The sequence below is a fragment of the Schistocerca piceifrons genome, chromosome X, assembly GCF_021461385.2.
Source record: "Schistocerca piceifrons isolate TAMUIC-IGC-003096 chromosome X, iqSchPice1.1, whole genome shotgun sequence".
In the NCBI taxonomy this organism is placed as follows: Eukaryota; Metazoa; Arthropoda; class Insecta; order Orthoptera; family Acrididae; genus Schistocerca; species Schistocerca piceifrons.
In genome coordinates this window covers 690,027,367-690,050,637 of record NC_060149.1, presented here as the reverse complement: position 1 = coordinate 690,050,637, position 23,271 = coordinate 690,027,367, and the positions used below count along the sequence as shown (strand labels likewise).

At 37.2% G+C, this 23,271-nt stretch overlaps 1 protein-coding gene across 1 annotated transcript in view; it reads right to left on the bottom strand.

The window, feature by feature from the left end:
• Positions 1 to 23,271, bottom strand: part of LOC124723222 (apoptotic protease-activating factor 1) — a 282,007-nt gene that overhangs the window by 94,915 nt on the left and 163,821 nt on the right. Inside the window, exon 12 of the mRNA XM_047248407.1 lies at positions 4,403 to 4,771. Coding sequence (XP_047104363.1) covers positions 4,403 to 4,771 — 369 coding nt within the window. The remainder of the gene's footprint in view (positions 1 to 4,402; positions 4,772 to 23,271) is intronic.

The following is a 23,271-nucleotide window of genomic DNA, read 5'->3' as shown; positions in this document are numbered from 1 at the left end:
GTAACAAATATTTCATTTCGATAAATTAAAGTCACAATTGATGGAAGTCATCTCTAATGTGACATCAAACCTTGCCTTGATTTATTTTCTTTTGCTAGTCACCTTTGTAAGAATTACATACAATTAGTTATCATTATTAACTGCCTCTTATTCAAAACATGAATGATTACATTTTTTGTGTGGTTTAAGTTCTTCAGATTTGCATGTGTCATTTTGAATATTTGCACTACACTACACTCTTGTCACAGCCAATCGCATGTTAGGCAGAAAGGGCTGTACAAACTGCTGCCATAAGTGGTTCTTCATGTGATAAAAATGAGTTACTTCAATGATTTTTAAAAAATACTTGGAGTGCATCTTAGCAGCTACAATTTTGACAGTTTATTTCTTTCATTGCATTCTTCCTGGATAAAAAATTACAGTGTGGGTTCTGATATGCCCAATTGGACCATTTCCTCATTAGAGCAATCATTTTATCTCTATCCCAGGTCTGTTGACTGATGGACCCTGAAACATACAGCACACAACGCAACAGGTTAGCAGGTTATAAGTAACTGCTGCTCTATACTGTGGGAGATTTTCATTTATATTTGTGGTCATTTCAAGAATAAGTACCTTTGCCTAACATCACACAACAGAACTATCATTAACGCTGCTTATTACAGCACGCATATTCAACTTTCAATAGCTGCTACCCCGTACTACAGCATTTTTTAGTATCAGTCTCTGAAAGTCTACCTTCGTCTGGAAGGCCAACACAATGTCTGAATGAGTGAAAAAAGTACACAATCCACATCACGTAAGTACCACCAACAATTTAACACTTATGCCAAACACATCTTAATTATCTTTAAACTCTATCTGAAACTAAGCATAATCAGAAGAGGGTGCTCTAGAAAATGAAGTCAATATGGTAATTGCTGTGGTCTCTCCTAGTATGTAAGTAGATTTAAAATACTAAGGAAAAAAGTAAAATATCTATTTGTGGTCATTTCAAGAATAAATACCTTTGCCTAACATCGCACAACAGAACTATCATTAACGCTGCTTATTACGGTATGCATATTCAACTTCCAATTTTTGAGTGGTTAAATTTTGTACACTTGGCAGCACATAAATTAGCCACATGTAAATTCTGAGCTAGCTGTTGGGAGCCAACCACAGTACAGTGGGCACATCACTGCTTATAAACGTAAATAGTGCTTGTAATTGGTGTATGTGATGGAGTAAGTTATGCCTTCTAGATAGACAGTATGAAGAACACATCTTCAAAATATATGCAAGAATACATGTGCCAACTGGTGCCTGGTTCTGGATATGAAAAGATCATTTGATCTAGTAAGATGGAGCCAAGGATGGGGTAGTGCTGAGAAATATCTAAATGTAGGAGTATCCAGCTTAATATTTTGGTAGCTTATGGAGTTGGTTAAGAGGCCAGTACGAGGTTGTGCATTGACAGTGTTTGGTTCAAATACAATTTTAAGAGACTTTACTGTCTTAAATTTATTTCATTTATAGAAAATATAAAATTAAGAGAGTGGAAGAAACTGACTGTTCTTGAGGTACTTTGGCCTGCAAAATAACACAGTATTTGATTTCCTCATCACATAGAAATCTTTGCCTTCTAATCACCTGCCTTCCACAAGGAACAGTTTATGAGACGGGCAATAAATTGCAATTTCTGCTATCTCCATCCAGGCTGTTATGATTGACACTGTTGCCATTCAATATACAGCTGATGTTAATATGGAGCCTTTCACTGACAGCCATGGTATCCTTTGCAGTCTGACTTCTCAAGGCCAGCAGCAAATTGTAGTCACCAATTGGGAACACACAGTACTGTGTTTCAGTTGTAATGTGATTAAAAACTGATTTTGCAAAGATGTTTTCATCAGTTCATCTTGTTTCTGTGTTGAAACAGAACAAATTTTAGTTCCTGTACAACTACTGGATTGTCCAGTTTCTCAAAACCATTCCATTCTCTGTTACACAATGTGCTGAGAAATAAAATTCTGTACTCTGGCATCCTATGTCACTAAATTCCTCTCTTCCATGGAAGCAGTCATTCTGTCACAAATAGAATGTTGACAATGAAGCATGGCTCATGAATACAGTGACTGAACTCAAAGCTTAATTGTGCACATTTCTGACCTTTTACTGTGTCTTGCCACTGGATATCATGAAATAAATGATGTGTGCTACTAACTAGACTGAAAGGAAGGTTAGGTTTAAAATCATTTTGACAACAAGATCACCAGAAACCAAGCAAAATCTTGGAAAGAGAAGGATGTGCAAGAAAGCCTGCCACGTCCTTCGCACAGAAACCGTTCCAGCATTCACAACAAATATAAATAAGATTTGCCAGACATGGATTTGAACCTCGATGTATCTGAGTGTGAGCTCAGTGTCTTAATCGCTGCACCACCTTGTTCGAACTTTTTCTGTAAGTGAAAACTGAACATAAAAATGTACTGATAGTGTTCCTTACTGGTAACACATGCTTATGGCAACTGCAACAGTTTCCTCTAGCACTTCATTATAATTACTTTACTAAACATCACCATGTTAGTTACAATGAAATATTAGAGCTACCCCATATTAGTAGGCAAATAGCAGTAGCTGCAGGACCAATTCAAGAACTTTTTCCAAACAAATGACAATATCATTTGGCGGTCCTCCTTCCCCCCCCATTTTTCCACACAAACAACATTTTGTGTCCTTCACCCTTTCCCCTTCCCCCTCCTAACCCCAATCCCATTCATTAGTTACAGTTCCTTGGGCTCTTGGAAGGACCTTTAAAAATAAATCTAGTGAGTGTGGATATGAGTTGTTTATGCTACTAATTATGATACACCCTGTGTATAAATTTTGCACTTGGGGTGCTTCTGGCGCCCCTCTCAGCTTGATGCCCCCCTTTAGCTTGGCAGCCAAGCACCCATTTGTGTTGCTTGAGTCCTGAAAAAGCCTCAAGTAGTTGCTACCACTGAGTTTCTAGGATGCCATCAGTTTTATTGTATCTGCCATAAGAAGAACCTACATTCAATTTTTAACTGAAATGTTATCATGGGATGTGCTTCATGTTCTACAGTGCAAATGTGCCTAAGAGCATCATAAACAATAAACTGTTGGCTCAAATGGAAAAAATAGGTATATGGTATGATGAGGAATTGGGCCTGAAGCCATCTGAATGTAGAGTCTCAGTGTTGAGATTCGGCTGCGAAAACCACAAGTGAAAGCATAACCACCTATTTCACATAAAGAGTTACTATTACCTACACAGAATGTCTCCACATTTCATTTGCAGAAAAACTTGTGTGTCATTTCACAAAATGTCCAGAATATTGAGAATCATTTCATGTAATATTCAGTTAAGCTAGGTTACATTTAACATCCAACCAACACCAAGTCATTAAATACACATGGGGACAGAGAAATTTCATGGAAATGATAATGCAAAAAATAATGTGAAATTTGTGGTTTTTAGTAAACAATGCAAAAACAGCAATTCTTAGGACATATCATGAAATCTGCAATTTTGCTATAAAAAAATATTACAAATCTCAGGACAACAGTTTACCAAGATTCACAGCTGATAGTCACTGAGTATTAAAACAGCATTTTGACATCTAATCTCCTCAAGGCTGATGTTCATGTAATGAACTACACTGTGACAATGAAAATAGCAATGAAATTATCAGTAAAATAACACTGAATTTGACAAAAAAATTACAATGGATTTGGAAAAATGCACTGAATTTGGTAAAGAAGTACAATGACTGGGAAAAATTGGCACTGAATGTTGTGGCAAAAATAACACTGAAATTGGCAAAAAAAGTAACATTCCATTTGGCAAAAAATAACAATGAATTTGGTAAAAAATAATACTGATTTTGGTAAAAAATAACACAAAATTTAACCATATTATTTTTTTCCTGTCCCTAGGTATGGAGCACTCCCTGAGAGAGGGAAGGATTAGGGAAAGATATTGGCAAGGTTTGTTTAAGAACCATTCAAGTACACCACGCACAGACAAAAAAATGATATATTGTACTTGTCATATTCCAACATGTATCTTTCAACATTTCTGCCCTTTTGTCACCTGAGGATGTTCGTTTGAAATGAAACTGGTCATGAAGTAATAAATGCATCTAAAATAACAGCTGAGGTGGTTTTAGTACTGTTCATATTAATCAGCTATGGAAGCACTACATGATCACAAGTATTCAGGCATTTGGCTAAAGTTTGTAGATGAAATTATGGAAAACCTTAATCAGGATGGCTGTGTGCACATTTGACCCATACTCAAATTTGAATGTTACAACTTAATCAGTGTGCCATCTCAGTGATAACAAGAACAGAATGAGGAGAAGGCATACATTTAAAAATCTTTTTAGGTGCATACCTTCACACATCCATCAACAGAACATGACACCACTTCATTCTTTTTGTGTGCAAAAGAAGCACAAGAGACAGCACCTTTGTGTTTACTGAATGTGAAAATACTTTTGTCATCCGACCCACTTTCAGAAAACATATTACTCCAACTAGTTTGACGAAGACGAGGAGATGGTGTTCTGACAGTACCACTGTCACCCGATTTCTGTTTCTCTGTTTTCTTGTCAATGATATCCTCCAAACTCCATAATTTTACTGTACCATCTTCTGAAGATGACAGGAATATTTTATTACTTGAGTGGCATTGTAGGCATGTTATCTGCTTCTTATGGCCTTGAAATGAGTGAAGTATATGTTTATAGTCGACTGCCAATAGCTGTAACAAGAACAAAAAACATAAACAAATAAGTAAATGAATAATCAAATGCATACACTGCAGATATGGACAAGTAACACGCCAGAAGCAAATTTAAGGGGGAAAAAAACAATATTTTGTTCTAATGCTATCGATGAAAGTTTGACAACTTGGCACTATTATCTGATTTTATAAATCCCCTTCATTCACTCTAGAAATTTTGATGCAGCAAATTATGGGGAACGATCTGATGAAGATGAGTCTTTTCCTATAAACATTTCAATGCAAGAGGTTACTCAGGATTTCATTCTTGGACCAGTTCATAGTTCTCAACTGGAAGTTTGACTCCTAATTACAATAAAACTCAAAACATTCAATGTATGACATATAACTAATCTATTCCCCTCCTTAACAATGGAGACATGATTAGTGAAGAGTAAATGAGGAAGTCTCAAATGATACATATATTTATTAACTACTGTGAAAACTGAACTCACTGACCTTTACAATCAGAATATTATTTACTACTGACAGTTGTGATACACTTAAGCTGATTTACTTCATATAATTTCATTCTTTGGTGGCATACAAGGGATGGTCCGTGAAATTGCTAATAGTACAAAAGAAGGTAAGAGAATGCAATAAAGAAATTATTGAGCCAAAATTGTACTTTCAGCAGCTCGAGGTGCATTTGTTGTACTCTATGTTCGACAAGATGGTAGTAGTGGTTAGCTGTTTCAATCAGGGAAAGCTTACACCAGCAAAGAGGCTAGAATTAAACAGGAGTGGTTTGTTATTAAATGGAACAGCATGTGAGAGATAATGTGGCCTACTTTCCATCTGCCCACTGCAATTTCAGGGATAACACACCTGAATATCTTACAGCATCATTTGTACTGGTCAGAGGAGCACCATAGGACCCAAATTAATTCAGTCTATAAACAAGTTTCTGAATGAGGAGGAGGGCTGAGTCTTCCTGGAAACCTTATTGCAGCATATAAACTCATATCAGGAAAATCAGTACCGGAAAGAGACAATATTGACTACTGTCATACCAACCATCGCAGTGGCACTCACTCTGCTGAGTGTAGTCTTTGTTTTGGTATGTAGAAGATGAAGCACAAGACTGGTTTTAGACTCAGCCACCATTCAGATTCCAGTGGATTGGATGTCCTGTGCATAAAAGCAGCAGAAAGAAGATGAACACACAAGGGGGCGGTAGTAAGTATAACTCATTCATTTTACATTGTAAGTTTAGAAAGAGAGTTAGAAGTTACTGTGCAACAAACTTAGGAATGAAATAACTTCCATGGTGTTTCAGATGGAAGCCTTTCCTCACTTACCACCATGGAAGTGTTTACAGTATGGGCCTTAAGCCCTAAACGAACATAGTCTGGAGTGTATATGTACACAGCCATTTGTGTACTAAAATACTCTTATCTCAGTATCACAGCTTGCACTACAAGCATGTGACACCTGGAGCGACATCCTGGAATGCAGTATGGGGCAGCTGTCCTGAGTCACCAGAGAGCAGCTGCCAGAGCAGGGAGAGACCCGCTCACTGGGGGAAGGTCATAGCCACCTCTGCAGTATCACCAGCAGCATTCTTTGTGCTGCCATCATGGTCACAGTAGGAGGTATTGCTAACAGTAGCATTCAAGTGATGCCATGCTAGGCCCCACTGTTTGCACTGTCAGCAGTGCCGGACATCCATTACTTCCCATGAGAGGCAACTGGACACCTACACCATGCTGCTCCTGATGTACTATGGCCGAGGGCCAGAATAAAGAAGTTAATTGAACAAATCCACTGCCGTCCTGACATCTTATTTCATTCTCCACAGGTGACAATCCATGGGGCCATCTAACACAGACCATGAAGAGTGGGATATGTGACAGCCATCAATAATGGAAGCAGCAACGCAAAAAGTAACTGATTTCTATATTTTCAGATATTAGAGTGGTTGCACTACAGATTTGAATGAGAAGTCTTGGCTACTTGATTAGTAATCACATCTCTAGCCCTTCTTTCTGACTGGTGTTGATACAAGCAAACACTTTATCTTCAGACTGGTTTCTTCTGGTCCCTTGCCTAAGTTATCCACAGTTGTCCCACATCCAAGCAACAGAGGCTTGTTCTGTTGAGGTTAATTACAAAATGTCTGATCATCTTCCAGGTGGATGGCCAAATTTGGAAGTATGGGCACAAGCTATAACTGACTGAATATCATATACCATTGATACCTCCAGCTGCCAATAATTGCCTTTAGCTTTCAAATTACCAACATAAGCTTGCACAGTTTGACTCAGTTAGAAAATCCACAGGAGTTCCCTAAAATCTACATTCAAAATATTGGTAAATCTAATTAGCCACTTGAAGAAACCAAATGTCAAACTTGCTTACAATAATAAAGACAACTGTCCATCACTTATTTATTTGATCTTCAAGTATTCTGCACCTTATTGATGTTACTAGTTTGTACAATCTGAATAGTGCATATTGGTACATGTAATAACAAGGAAAACATTTAAATAATATAGATTTGAATACAAACATAAAATGAGTATAAGCTAAAATTTTATATCTTCCTTTGCACAGTCAGAAAATTCCTCTATGGCATAGAAAGCCTTCTTTATAAGCCAGTTTTGTAGAACATTTTCAAAGGTTTTTAATCAGGTTCTTTTGTGTAGACTAGGCAACTAAGTATAAGTAATGATGGGACTGTCATGATACCCCATTTCTTGAAACGTGTCCTACATGATACATTTTTTTGAAAACACGCACTACACATCCTATAGCCTTTTCTGCCACATAAAAACTCATTTTGCCCCAGAGGAGCTGCCCCAAAGCAGTATCCAGTACGTTATATGACTAGGAAAAAATGTTTAATAGATTAAGGAAAGGCAATACTACGTCTCTAGCATTTTTAGACTTAGAGAAAGCGTTTGAGAATGTTGACTGGAATACTCTCTTTCAAATTCTGAGGGTGGCAGGTGTAAAACACAAGGAGCTAAAGGCTATTTACAATTTTTACAGAAACCAGATGACAGTTATTCTAACTGCAACCTGGTTTCTGTACAAATTGTAAATAGCCGAGGGGTGTAAATGGAAAGCACTGGTTGGAAAGAGAGAGAGACAGGGTTGTGGCTTATCCCTGATGTTTTTCAATCTGTATATTGAGCAAGCAGTAAAGGAAACAAAAGAAAAATTCTGAGTAGGAATTAAAATCCATGGAGAAGAAATAAAAACTTTGAGGTTCGCTGATGACATTGTAATTCTGTCAGAGACAGCAAAGGACCTGGAAGAGCAGCTGAACGGAATGGACAGTGTCTTGAAAGGAGGATATAAGGTGAACATAAAGAAAAGCAGAATGAGGATACTGGAATGTAGTTGAATTAAATTGGGTGATGTTGAGGGAATTAGATTAGGAAATGAGACACTTAAAGTAGTAAGGGAGTTTTGCTATTTGGGGAGCAAAATAACTGATGATGGTCAAAGTAGAGAGGATATAAAATGAAGACTGGCAATGGCAAGGAAAGCATTTCTGAAGAAGAGAAATTTGTTAACATCGAGTATATATTTAAATGTCAGTAAGTAATTTCTGAAAGTATTTGTGTGGAGTGTAGCCATGTATGGAAGTGAAACATGGACGATAAATAGTTAAGACAAGAAGAGAATAGAAGCTTTCAAAATGTGGTGCTACAGAAGAATGCTGAAGATTAGATAGGTAGATCACATGACTAATGAGGAGGTATTGAACAGAATTGGGGAGAGGAGAAATTTGTGGCACAACTTGACTAGAAGAAGGGATCAGTTGGTAGGACATGTTCTGAGGCATCAAGGGATCACCAATTTAGTATTGGAGGGCAGTGTGGAGGGTAAAAATCATAGAGGGAGACCAAGAGATGAACACACTAAGCAGATGCAGAAGGATGTAGGTTGCAGGTCTGGGAGATGAAAAAGCTTGCAAGGATAGAGTAGCATGGAGAGCTGCATCAAACCAGTCTCTGGACTGAAGACGACAACAACAACAACAACAACAACAACAACAACAAAACCTTCTCTTTAGTTGAAGGCACTGAAGTCTATCTTCTTCACTGTTCTTTGATATTTTACAGATATTGATGACCTGTATTCTTAATTTTTTGAGTTCAGGTGTGAACCATCGATGTACACTTCTATGGTTACTTCTGCTTTATTTCCCCTTGTGTCTTTTTAGTACTTTAGGACAGCACTTCTTAAACATATTAGAAACAAACTGACACAGTTGTCAAAAGCTTAATCAACATTTGATAATTGAGACAGAAAGTTGGACCATCTTATCATACATAGCTGTGATCTGAAAGCATTGATATGAGAATAATTAACAATGCTAACATAACCGGGTTGTTCACACTGCTCTATGGCATTATTTGTCAGCAATTTTAACCATATCCCTTCACAATCTGATAGATACATGGTATTAATATTCTTTCTACATTTGTTATAACATTGTCTATATGTGACAGCTTTCTTATTGGCTTGCTATTTGTGCAAAACATATTGGGTGATCTGAGGACATTAAGCAAGTGTAAGTACTTTGTTGTTGTAACCCTAATGCCAATGTTAATATCCCCACAGATTAGAATTTTATGTTAACTGTATTTCTGCAACTGGTACACACAGGAAGACCTCTGTGAAGGCATCAATAATGCTGTCAAATGTATGGTATACAAACACTACAATTAGTTTTGGACCTGTCAATAGTATAGCAGCTGCCTCAAATACACTTTCAATGCAGAAATTAGTTACGTCAAAATCAGTGTGTTTTGCGAAAGATCATTACTGACATATATAGAAGTACTTCCATAGTTGTTCAAATTTCTTACAAAAACTTGATACTAAACATGCGGCTTTTCGCGCATGATGCTGTAGTATACAGAGAAGTTGCAGCATTAGAAAATTGCAGCAAAATGCAGAAAGATCTGCAGCGAATAGGCACTTGCTGCAGGGAGTGGCAACTGACCCTTAACATAGAAAAATGTAATGTATTGTGAATACATAGAAAGAAGGATCCTTTATTGTATGATTATATGATAGTGGAACAAACACTGGTAGCAGTTGCTTCTGTAAAATATCTGGGAGTATGCATACACAATGATTTGAAGTGGAATGATCATATAAAATTAATTGTTGGTAAGGTGGGTGCCAGGTTGAGATTCATTGGGAGAGTCCTTCGAAAATGTAGTCCATCAACAAAGGAGGTGGCTTACAAAACACTCGTTCAACCTATACTTGAGTATTGCTCATCAGTGTGGGGTCCATTACCAGGTTGGGTTGACGGAGGAGATAGACAAGATCCAAAGAAGAGCGGCGCATTTCGTCACAGGGTTATTTGGTAAGCGTGATAACATTACGGAGATGTTTAGCAAACTCAAGTGGCAGACTCTGCAAGAGAGGCGCTCTGCATCGCAGTGTAGCTTGCTGTCCAGGTTTTGAGAGGGTGCATTTCTGGATAAGGTATCGAATTATTGCTTCCCCCTACTTATACCTCCCGAGGAGATCACGAATGTAAAATTAGAGAGATTCGACGTGTATTGCTTCCCCCTACTTATACCTCCCGAGGAGATCACGAATGTAAAATTAGAGAGATTCGAGCACGCACAGAGGCTTTCCGGCAGTTGTTCTACCCGCGAACCATACGCGACTGGAACAGGAAAGGCAGGTAATGACAGAGGCACATAAAGTGCCCTTCGCCACAAACTGTTGGGTGGCTTGCGGAGTATAAATGTAGATGTAGAACACAGTGACAGCTCATACATATATAGGTGATTTGCCATTTAGCCAGCATTCATTTATACATACTTCATTACCCTGATTAATTGTAGATTCCAGAATCAGAATCAACATTTGAAGAAATTAATCCACTAATACAAACTGATGTCACTATGCAGAAGGCAGCAGGAGGGGAAGAGGGGGGATGTGTAATGCCATGGGAACAGTAAAGCAAGAGATGAGGGTTCAAAAGTCACCAAAGAGAGATAAAGCAATTATGAAGTCTACAGAAATTATAAGAAAGATATGGAAAATAAGCAATCTGCAGCGTGACTGACCATTAGCCCTGACTCACTCTACTCATGATAAAGGTGATAAAGCAGATGTGCAAAATTAACATGGCACCTTCATCCTCAAAAGGACTCAGAAAAAACCCTTGAGGATGAGAATATGAGCAAAAAGAGAAGTTGAAAAATTCCCTCCAGGGTTTTCCTTCATACAGCATCGAAGATTTTTGGACTTTTTGATTTGAATTTATTTATTTAGTTTTTTACATTCACCATAATTCATTTTATTTATTTTCTTACGTTCACCTTTTATGAAAAAAAACTTAAATTTTATTTTCTTATGCTCACCTTTTGTGTGAAAAAACAATTATTTTAAAAATTGGTGAATGTGATACAAAAAATATTCATTTTTATTAATTTTCTAATTAATTTAATATAAAATATACTTTTTATATGAAATTAAGTGAGTTAGCCATGAAAATTGGATTATAGTAGGATATTTTAGTAGGTTCTAGGTGAGTTTTTGTGAGCTAGTTCATTTGTTTCACCCCCTCAAAAGAACCACATTCACAGGGCTGCATGCATATGTTCCAGAGTCAAAGAATACTCAAGCACCCTACTTCACCTCCATCGGTCCACTAAATTACCCAATCTAAGTGCTGTAGAAAGTGTATGGAAAGATTTAGGATAGCAAGTGAAATTTAGCAGTCAGGATCCCCACAATCTGATAGCTCTATGGGATATAGTCATCAATGAGTGACTTCAGTTGGATATAGCATACCAGAATAAACTTGAAAACTTTCTTTCTCACTGAACTGAGACAATTATCAAGGCTAGAGGCAGTGTTACACAGTATTAGCATATTGGCCACTTTTTGTTCAATGAGCTTATATCACTCCTTCAAAATAACTTCAGACAAAGGTAGAGGCAGTATTTGAAACCAAATTGAGAGAACGTCAATGGTGTTTAGGAAAGGATGTTTTGTGGTACACAAATCCTGAATCTTACGTCCATCACTACTTACAACAGATTGAGAAGTGACCTAAAAAATGGAAAATTTGGGATGGGATAACAATAATGTGAATAATTGCTGCTTACCACATAGAGGAGGTATTGAGTGGTAGACAGCAACACTGACAAAAAGGCTGCTAGATATTACAAGCTAAGTAAGGTGAAAAACACACACACACACACACACACAGCATTTGTAGGGATAGAGTGGAAGTAGAGATGGGGATAGCCAGGGGGATGACAGAGATAGTGAAGGTTAAGGCCAGGAGTCTTAAAGAAATGAAGAATATGTTGCACGGAAAGTTCCCCCCTGATAATTCAGCAATGCAGGAGTTGGTGGGAATAATCCACATGGCACTGGCTGTGAAGCAACAATACCAGCTTTTCAGAATTTTGCTGGTGGGAGCTCTCCCTGGAACATATCCTTCATTCTCATAACACTACTCACCTCAGTCTTCTCTAGTTCTTGTCCTCCACCTGCCAGTGCATCTGCATAGTCCTTTCCTCTTCTTTACTTCCCTCCTCTCCACTAGCATCTTCCCTCACCCCTCACCCTGCTATCACTCTCACTCCCTGTCCCATGTCTCTTCTGTGCCCTCACAATCAACCTCAGCAAAGATTGCAGGTCACCTCAGTTGCAGTCGGACCTTAGTGACTGGAGATGACAGTGGCAGCTCTCTCTCTCTCTCTCTCTCTCTCTCTCTCTCTCTCTCTCTCTGTGTGTGTGTGTGTGTGTGTGTGTGTGTGTGTGTGTGTGTGTGTGTGTGTGTGTTCTGTTTACATCTGATGAAGGACTTAGTCTGAATAGCTAATAATATCTTGCAATATTTTATCAATGTGGCTGCCTGCCACTCATTGCCTTCTCTGTGTTATAAACTGAGAAGTAAGTACTTCATAGTGGTCTTGATTCACTTTCACATGAATAACAACTTGACAGATCAAGATGTCTTAAGTTAAGCTGTGAAAGAATTGAGTAACAATACTAATACCCTATTGAATGGAACATCCAAATTTCAGATTGCTTTTTCAGTCAGCACAGAGATATGGGTAGGAGATCTTTCTTCACATCAGCTCTTCAACAAAGTGCTGTGAGCTTTCTACTTTTTGGATTTTTTAACACATGCACTAAACAGGCCAGCCAGCTTCAGGTGAAATCAGCTAATCCTGGTCCTCATAATACAGTTTCCAGACAACTACAAGGACATTGGGGACAATAATGCCAATACTTAAGTTCACATTATTTTATGAGTAGACAGAGTGCAATTTCCCACAGAAAGTGACCTGTAATTTAAGAATCAGTTATGTGGAAATGAAACACCTCTTTACTGAAAATGTCTATACTATAAACCAGGGATTACCAAAAATACATTGTGGCTCCCATGGACATTAAGGTGGTTTCATAAAAATTTAATTTTAGTTTATTTGCTTTCTGAGTAAGACAATGTGTGTCCTATAGTCGAGTCAGTGCAAGGTGATCCCCAAAAGTTGGCAGAACTGTTGCCAGCTTTCTACTGTGAAGTCCAGATGGATGTATGCAAAAACAATAGCCATCTACTGAGCTCATTAGTGGAGTTAGGCATGTGAAGCATCAGCACACAGCCATATGCAAATGCCAGAGATCTTCTTACACTGACTGGAATATAGCAGTGATATCTGATGAACCGACAAGTAAGTGTTGTTATTATGGCAGTGTGGTAGATGGCAGTCAAATCATACAACGTGACTCATTTGTTTTTCTACTTCTTTGCCTGTTCCCTGTGTCTCTACAGGATTGGTACTGTTATATCTTGGTTTTGGCAATGTAAAAGGTAGTTGGTGGCTGGATGCCCTTCCTGATGCTACCACTTACCCCAGGATGAAATTTGTGTATCCCCTCCCCTCAATCTGTGTATACAGCAAAACTCATGTTCACCACATCCACGATGCCACCTGCAACAGTCCCCGTCTTTAATCTGCTGGATGGATTTGATCCAGGGCTGGCAAGCTGCCACATGCCCTGGAAGCAGGTGCTTTAATATGCTCAGCTATCCACGTGAGTCTTCATTCATTTTTATTAAGTAATAATCAGTTACTGAGGAGGCTGAGCACAGGAAATATGGAAAACTGGAAGTTCCAAATTCCTGGATGTGTGTATTGTTCAGAACTTGAACTGAAAATGACATACGGTAGATCTTCTCAAACATTTGAACTCAGCATCATTTGCGCTGCATATTATTGTTATTTTGGAGATGAAAGCATCAGAAAATCCCTTGCATAATTCCATTACTGGTGATGTTTTATGGTGTACAGGACGATGTTGTCATTGAGTGACAGTAGGAGGATGCAAGATGCCTTGAACAAAATTTCTAATTGGTATGATGAATTACAGCTTTCTCTAAATGCAGAAAAATGTATGTTAATGCAGGTGAATAGGAAAAACAATCTCGTAACATTCAAATACAGCAATAGTTATGTGCTGCTTGACACAGCCATGTCAATTAAATATCTTGACGTAATGTTACAAAGTGATACCAAATGGAATGAACATGTAGTGAGGTAGGTAATGGGGAAGGCAGATTTGGTATCTGTACAGACGTGACAATGCCGCTTCACTACATGGTAGGTGTGGATACGTCACGGGCTGACGGTGGCTTGATAGTAGCCGGGGAACTGAACCCCTGGAGAGGGAAATGAATACCCCTGCGAGTCAATCTAGGAGAAGCAGAGTGTCTGGACCCATGGAGAGATGAGCAGGAGAATAACTCAGCAGTGTGCAGCTAGTGGAGATGGCTAATGGCTCAGGACTCAGCACAATACACGGCACTATACGTTACGTGAAGTCCACGTTGGACAAACTCTGATTAGGTGCTGGCCCACCCTGCCTACTGCTGCGAATAGGTAAACACCTCCACCAGCAGATCTGCCCATACCAAGTGTTGCATGCACCCTGTGCATCCACCATGGCAGGTTTCCACCCTATTCTGCTGCACTACCCACACCATTTCATCAACCTCCATCGTGATGTCCACTGGTGGGGATCCTAAAGTTAACTTTCATTTAATGGGCAAATTTTAGGAAAGTGTGGTTCATCTGTAAGGGAAACCATGTACAGAACTCTAGAGAGGCCCATTTTTGAGTACTGCTCAAGTGTTTGGGATCCACACCAGGTCGGACTGAAAGCAGACATCAAAGCAGTTCAGAAGAGTGCTCTACACTTGTTACTGGCAGATATGACCATCACACCAATGTTACAGAGATCCATTGTGAACTCAAATGGGAATAAAAAATTTTAATGGTGCTGAGCCACATTCATACAATATTTTTTGAAAGAACACACCACCATTTGACTGCATATCACTGTATTTTTCTTCCATACAGTCTAGATCTTGGTTTTTCACACCTTTATTGAGTACAAAGTTCTTAGACCATTAACATCATTTTGTTGTGTACTGTGCAGAATGACAAATGCAGAGGAACTGACTAGTAGAAGTGCAAGGTACTCTCTGATATGCACCATACAGCGGCATGTAGAGTAGAATGTAAATGTAGATGTTTTCATTGCATAGAAACATGTTCTAGCAATAATAAGTGGTGTCAGTCCTTGAGCCTCATGTAGACAACTGTTCAAAAAGCTGGGCATACAATACCCTCACTATAAGTTTGTTGTGAAGGACCAGTCAAGAGCATGAAAACGATCTTAAAAATTCATTGAAATCTTTTCTGTTTGCCAACTTATTGTACTCCATACCTAGCTTTCTAAATAGATAATATCTGTGCAGGATTGCATTAAATTTATTAAATTTTTGTTGTAGATTAAAATTAAATTAGTAATCCGATAATATGAATAGTCAGCATCTAACCAAATTTTCACAGAGAAAATGTATATTTGTAAACATCACGTCAACCAACAATCTAAAACATCACCATGAGTTGCATAAAAAATGCCCCACAAAACATGCAAATAACATAACTGAACAGCCATTCAGCTGGAAATTATATATATAGTAGAATATCTCATGAGAAATAAGGATTTGGTAGAACAATTAGAAGCTGAATAAACAAAGATTCTCAAAAATATGTTGACCCAAATGAAAGAAAATGGCAAACAGAGAAGATGACACAACCATCAGCTATGTCCTTATATGCAAGAAGTAAGACACTGCCCCTCAAAGAATGATAGGTTTCTGTTGTCATTTGATCTAACCCAGAAGTTGTCCAATCGAGCCATGTTTACATTTAAATATGGTAAACCAAAGGTATTTGGTTCACAGTTGTGGAAATAGAGTTACAAGAGCTTGGGATTCACCTGATGGCATTTTGAATTTGAACTACTAGAAAATCTAGCACACATGATCAGTTCCTGTGTTAGAACAATATACAAGCTCCTACAAATTCCATTAGAGCTTTTAGAGGCTACAAACCTTCAGAAAAAGTAAACTGTAACTATCTTGTGTTATATCATAGACTGCCAAGTTCCAGAAACAGCCAAGTGTAATTGAATTGTGTTATTTCACTTGACGTGTGACTAGATATCTGCTTACCTGCTTGTACCCTGCAGTCCATCATACAGGTTGTATGGAAAGTACATGGCATATCAGAATGATTTCCCCCTAATTGTTTAATTTGTAAATGGTTTGTGTAAACACAAATATTAACAATGATGATGAAGCAGTTGACTTGTGGTCAACACGAATCAGTTTTATAATTTGTTAACAATCCAAAACAACCTTGTCTCCACAACAGCCACAGGAGGAACCAAGACACCCATCAAAAGATTTAATATTCATCAATGATCATCTGAAAACTGTCCACAAAATGCAAGTCCTAAAACCAATAGAAACCACTCATGACACACCAAAAATGCAGTACACAACCATGGAAAAACATTAGATGATTAAAAAAAAACAGCTTTTGATCCCTCTCCCTGGTTTGCCATACATACAAGCTCTCTGAAAGGCTGCTTTCTCACCTTGAATCTGCTATTGAAGGACAAGCTGGGTTGTTATTCAGATAGTTCAGCATAGGCCAAATTTTGGCACACCACAATGAAGATGTAGTTTAAAATAAAATCAAATTTCTAATCAGTTGACAATCAGCCATCATTTATCCACTGAGTGCAAGTTTTAAGATGTGAGGATGCTCTGTAAAGCAGTGCTTTTGCTTAAGAGGTAAGTGATAAAAATGAGAACTACAGTATGTGAATATGTATGCTGCAAGAAGACAGAATGTTATCTACCAGAATGTACAAGAAAGAAATATTCCAGGTGGTCAGCTTCACTGGAACACTGTTGTAAAATAAAGTGCCATGAGATTTTAATGCTAAAGATTTAAAGAATGGCAAATTCAAAACTGATAATGGTTCTTTTAAAATAAAGTGATTTAAAACAAAATAATTTTGTTTAATGCTTCCTATCATAAATATACTTCACAAAATAAAGTGATAACTAGTGGGGCTTTTGTAGATTTGACTATTACAAAATTTGCCATGACTGCCTGCAGAATTGTAAAGAAATTATATTACATCATTAGAGACTTTGTCAAATTATGATGATTGAAATAGTTATGTCCAACCATAGATTTACTGTGACACCTATGAACCAGATAGGTATATGGAGGGATCTATAACAAGAGTCTACACCAAGGATGAGTACTTTCACTAACTGTATTTAAAAGCTATATGAATGATCAAGTACCATTAAGCAAGTCTTTTCTTCAGCTACTCAATACATGAGCACTGGATTAGAAGACTAGGGGAAAAAAAACCACTCAGAGTACTACACAGGGGGGTGAAACTCATATAGGGATTTCCGGTAACACAACGTTGGTTTGGTCCCAGGCCACTTGGAGCGCTGCAAGTTTAGCAATTTATAGCCTCATGTTCCTATTGGATGACGTAGTCTTCCATAATTGTTTTGGTATCGTAGCAACGTGATCGTGATTTTTCGTTTAATCTGCAGTGTAAGTATGTTGCTATAATTCTGCTTAATTTTTGGATGCATTCGTAATATTTGATGGTGTGATGATTCAGTATTTACTTTTTTACTTTTGTTTCATATAGAACACAAGGTTGTATCATCACATTACATTCTGTGGACTCTTGTATATTTGTTCCTGCAAAGAAATACAATTTCCATTGCTCAGTTTACTTAAAGGGTAAGTATATTTCTTATTTCTGTTCATATTTCCTTGTATTTAATAGAGAATCCCATGCTAGCAGATTTTGACATAGTTGGTATTCAACTTTCCGAATCCTGTAATGGAATATAATTCTGGCTTTGATTCATCTTCCTTTTTGCCATGAAGTACTCTTAGTGACATAATAAGTACCATTTATTGTGCCGTTTACCACACACCAAATATTGGACGTGTTACAATTGATTCGTAATGCCTCGTGTGTGTTCTATTTCCCGTTTTCGAGAGTAAATATTCTGTACAGTACATAACACTCTATCCAGGTAAAAAGTGTTTGTTGCTGTTGTATTGACAAAGGTTGTGTTCTCACATAATAAGACATTTGTTTGGAAGTCACACAAAGCAGGTCCTTCAAACAGTTGGACATTTACACATATTATTGTGGCAATATCCAATGCAGTAGAAATCTTCTCGCACTTTAATGCTCAACACAATGTAATACAGATTTACAGCTGTAACTGTTACTGATAATGTACAGCTGAATTTGGTATCTACCATGGTATCTAGATGCTGAAATATACTGAAATGGTACAATAAGCAGTGTTTCTACTGCCTGATAGCACTGTTTAACGAAGTAGTGTTGAATATAGAATATAGTGCAACTACGCTCACACAGTTATATATAGAGTGATGTGCATATCCGTAGTAGAAATGAGAATTTGTTTCATTTTTTCACTATTTTGTAGCAATATCACATCAGATTACAAGCCATGATAACAGTTATCAATACTTCACTACAGGATAGCTGCATTTAGACATAAGCTAATATAATTTTTGATAGGGAAATTAATTTCACATTGAGTTTTCTTTAACATAAATCTATGTAAACCATACCTGATCTTTTTTCTCGTTCCTAATTTTTGGTTTGAATAACATTTCAGACACATGAGGATGGATCATACAAGAAGGGAGGAATCCAGTTTGAGATTGAAATTGAAATACTCGTGCAAGCTTCGCGGATGCAGGAGTAGTTATTATGTAAAAACAAATTCCAAACACAAGAATAAACATTTCTATAAATTTCCAGCTGCATCAAAAAGTGAGACTTTAAAGAAGTGGAAATTGATCTGTAATATAGATGGTGTCAACTGTAGTTATTATTATGTGTGTGAGGATCATTTTTATGAAGCAGATTTTGTGAACTTTACTAGACACAGGCTAAATCCTGGTGTTATACCAAAGCAGATGGAATTGGTGTTGTATCACCCTCCCCCCACCCATCTGTGTTACACTGGTGGTGGTGGTGGTGGCGGTTTCACCACATCGGGTGCAAATATAAGTGTACATGAGACAGGTCACAATGCAAAATCTACAGTAATACAACGAAGCAGTCCCCCTTTACAGAGCACAGATGATGGTGAGTACAGCTTTTTATCCTCACCTGTTTATGATGTTGAAAGTAGTCCAGGTGTAATGGGATCTGGCGTTTCTAAATGTGATTTAACTCCAAGAAAACACAAAATGTATAAACTGCATAGAACTACAGTTTCCAGAGTGTGTAAATTGTAAAAACAGCTACAGAATGAGAGGAATAAATTGAAAATTCTAGAATAGTTGTATGATGACATGAAATTTCAGTTAATTGAAGAAGAGTTGAATGATGTGACTAAAACTTTTAGTAATAGTCAGTTAAGAAATGCCAATATGCAGTCCACAGCAGTACGGTGGTCTATACAAGATAAGGCATTTGCTTTATCTATTTATAAGCGTAGTCCCTGGTTGTACAGATATTTGGCCACATACTTCTCCCTTCCATCCGTCAGGCTGCTCAAGGGAGTGCTTTCCCACATACCATTCGATACAGGACTTAATCCAGCTTTAGTAAACTTTTTAGGAAGGGAAGTAAGTAATATACATGAAAATGACAAGTATTGTGCTCTACTTTGTGATGAAATGTCTCTGGATGATAGTATGTACTATGATGCACACAAACAGCTAATCTATGGGTATCAGGACTTGGGTCATTCAGGATGTTCACCTGTAGCTGCTAGTCAAGCATTGGTTTTTATGCTGAAAGGCATTCACAGAACTTGGAAACAAGTTCTAGCATATTACTTTACCGCAACCACTTTCCACTACACCCATTTGAAATCGCTCATTGTTCACATCATAAGTGAACTACAGAATATTGGGTTCAAAGTGGTTTGTACTGTATGTGACCAGAATGCAACAAACCAAAAGGCCCTTAAGCAACTGTGTGAAGCAAATTTGTTGAAGCCCAGTATATTTCATTTTGTCGTCAATAATCAACCAATTGTTACCATTTATGATGTACCACAACTGCTCAAAAACACTAGAAATGCTTTGATAGATAATAAAATTCAATTTGAACCTCACAAAGCAGCAAAGTTTGAGTACATCAGTACAGTGTTCTTTTTTTTGGGGGGGGGGGGGGGGAACGGTTCCAAACTCTACCCAAATTAAAAGCACAACACTTTAAATTTTCTGGTTCCCATGTCAAAATTAAGGTAAAAGTTGCAGCTGCAATTGAAACATATGTTTCTACTCACACATTAACATCTGAAGCTATACACACAGCTGAGTTTGTGGAAAAGGTAGATAATCTCTTTGATTCACTCAACAGTAATGAGCAATATCCCAGGGATGGAAAACAATTTAGGTGTGCTTTATCAGAAAATTCGCCACATTTAGAAATGTGGTATAGTATATTGAGGGAAATAGGCAGCTGGCAAATAATAGATTTAAAAACGGGAAGAAACAAGACTAATATGTTTAGCTTCATAAAAGGTTGGCAGATTACATTACAGTCTATTATTTTCTTGTGGAAGACCTTGAAAGTGGTTGGCTTTAAGTACCTAAATTTAAAGGCGTTCAATCAAGATGCTTCAGAAAATTTCTTTTGTTGTATAAGACAACATGGTGTTGCTAATACAAACCCAACTTGTTTTCAGTTTGTACAAGCTCTGAAGACTTGTGTTGTCAATCATATGACTTTGCCTTTCAAAGCCATGAGTGTAACTAACTGTGAAAATGATGATTACACTCCCTTGAGCAGTTTGTGTCACTTTTTGGCATCTAGTGGTAGGAGTGAACATTTAAGTGAATGTGAGATGAATGACACTGATACACCTGAGCAAATTTATTCTTACTCAGGTGGTATCATAGAGTCTGTAGAAGATCAACAATCCTTAGCTTATGTCGCAGGCTATGTACTAAAAGCCATAGATATACCAGATGATTGTGAAACATGTAATACCAGTCTCTACTCCTCTGTTGTGACTGAAAATCATTTGTTTACCTCATTTAAAGAGAATGGTGAGGAGCATTCTCATTTGAAATATGCAAGTGAAAGAGTCATGATTTTCCTAAGGGCACTCCATGATCAGCTGTATGAGTATCTAAATAGTCATGGTCACACAACAAGACTACATGATAATTTTTAAAAAACATTTGTTCTGTCTCATACAACAATTTGTAATAAACATGACATTGAAGAGAGACTTCTGAAGACAAGTATTCCATTTATAATCTACAAGTATGCAACAACTTAAAAAGAAGTTCAAATCATGTTAAAAGACTTTGTATTTCAGTGTTTATTATGTGTACAATGAGAGTACGCTCCCTATACATATACAAATGTTGTGTTAAAAGCAGAGAATTACATGTTCTTGTATCAAAATCATGCCTTTGATTTGTTATGACAAAATCTGGTAATTCAGCAGGAACATAACTTAACACTTTCTAGATGTGATGATTGGACTCCAAAAGTATAATGAATAAAGTGCTGTCAAGGGGAATTTGTGTTAATTTTCAGTAGTGTACCAAACAAAGTTTTCAAAGAGGAAGTAAATAAAGAAAAATGTTGAAAACAAATGTTGTACCAGCGTCTTTTTTCATTATTTAAACATGATGAGTGTTGCCAAAATAACAGCCAAGTTGGGGAAAAAAGAAAAAAAAAAAAGTTATATGTTGCAGTTCATTTTCTTTGTATGTCTCATTGGCAAAAACATTTTGGCTACATTCATGGAGAGTCTACCTGTTCTGCTCCCAATTTTTTTTTCAGTTGATGTAAAGTAGTATTTTATGTGTTTCATAAATTTATTTGAACTGTGCAGAAGTTCAATTTCGGATGACTGAATATCCATAAATAACAATCAACAGAAAAAATTATAAATCGGATTTTGTAGACTTTACAGTACATCCTTGGTTTGTCGCACAGATTTTCTTTGTAAATGACCTCTTGGTTATCCTTTAGCTGTGTAGTTATTTATTTGTGTAACCTACTATTCCACTTTCGATCATGTGAGTGGACATAATGTGCTTTAGGATATGTGGAAATGTAAAAATCATTTATACATGCATGCAATGTCAAATGATTTTTTCAGTATGACATGTGCTAAAGCTCGTTTATTTCCACATGATAAGGGACACACGGCCAAAATCGCAATATTGAGTTTTACAAAAAAATTTCACAGTCAAAAGGTGACGACGTAATTTACGAAAATTTTCACAATGTAAGCTGCAGCTACGAGTAGTTAATGTTTGTTTTTGATTGAGATTTCTTTTATATATTACTTTGCAAGATCTCAAAAACCTTTATTACTGCACTATGCGGCCCACATTCAAAGATTAAATGGAAAAATATTGTAATCTAATTCACGTATTTAGAAATAAAAAGAAGAGATTTTCGCGCCATATTTTTTCGTATTGAAGTTCACAGCCAGGCCACAAGTAGCGCTGGTGTAGTTCTGTGTTTCCGTATAATAACGTGGTCTTTGCACTTCTACTATATTGGTGTTCTGTGGTACTACAGATCAAAGTTATTATACCAAATCATGTGAAAACTGAAGATTGTACTTAACACTCACATAATAAAAAGACAAACCCAAATATGATAGTCAGTTGCTGTGATACTAGACTACCTCATAAAAAGAACCCTCACTACCTGCAAGTAGTTTGCAATGGAGTTATCACCTTAAGAAATACTAAAAGTATGTAAAAAAGGAAATAATTGCATGAATCATTATTTGCTTGTCTTTATCTGAACAGGGGGCAAATATAAATGTCTTGCGCATTTCCATTTTGTGCTATTCTATTGGAGAACATGTCTACCACATGTAAAACAGTTTTTCTCACACAAAAAATCCTAATGTCTTGCAGATTATTACTAACCAACATTACAAGAATTTTACTCAGGATGATCTACAACACATACTGCCAGTTTGTGTTGCAGCTGGAAAATACCTTACATACAGACAGAGTACTCAAATCCACAATGCCTCTAAAAACATTCTTGACAGGTTAAAAATGATGATGTGGAGAAATGAAGTTATTCAG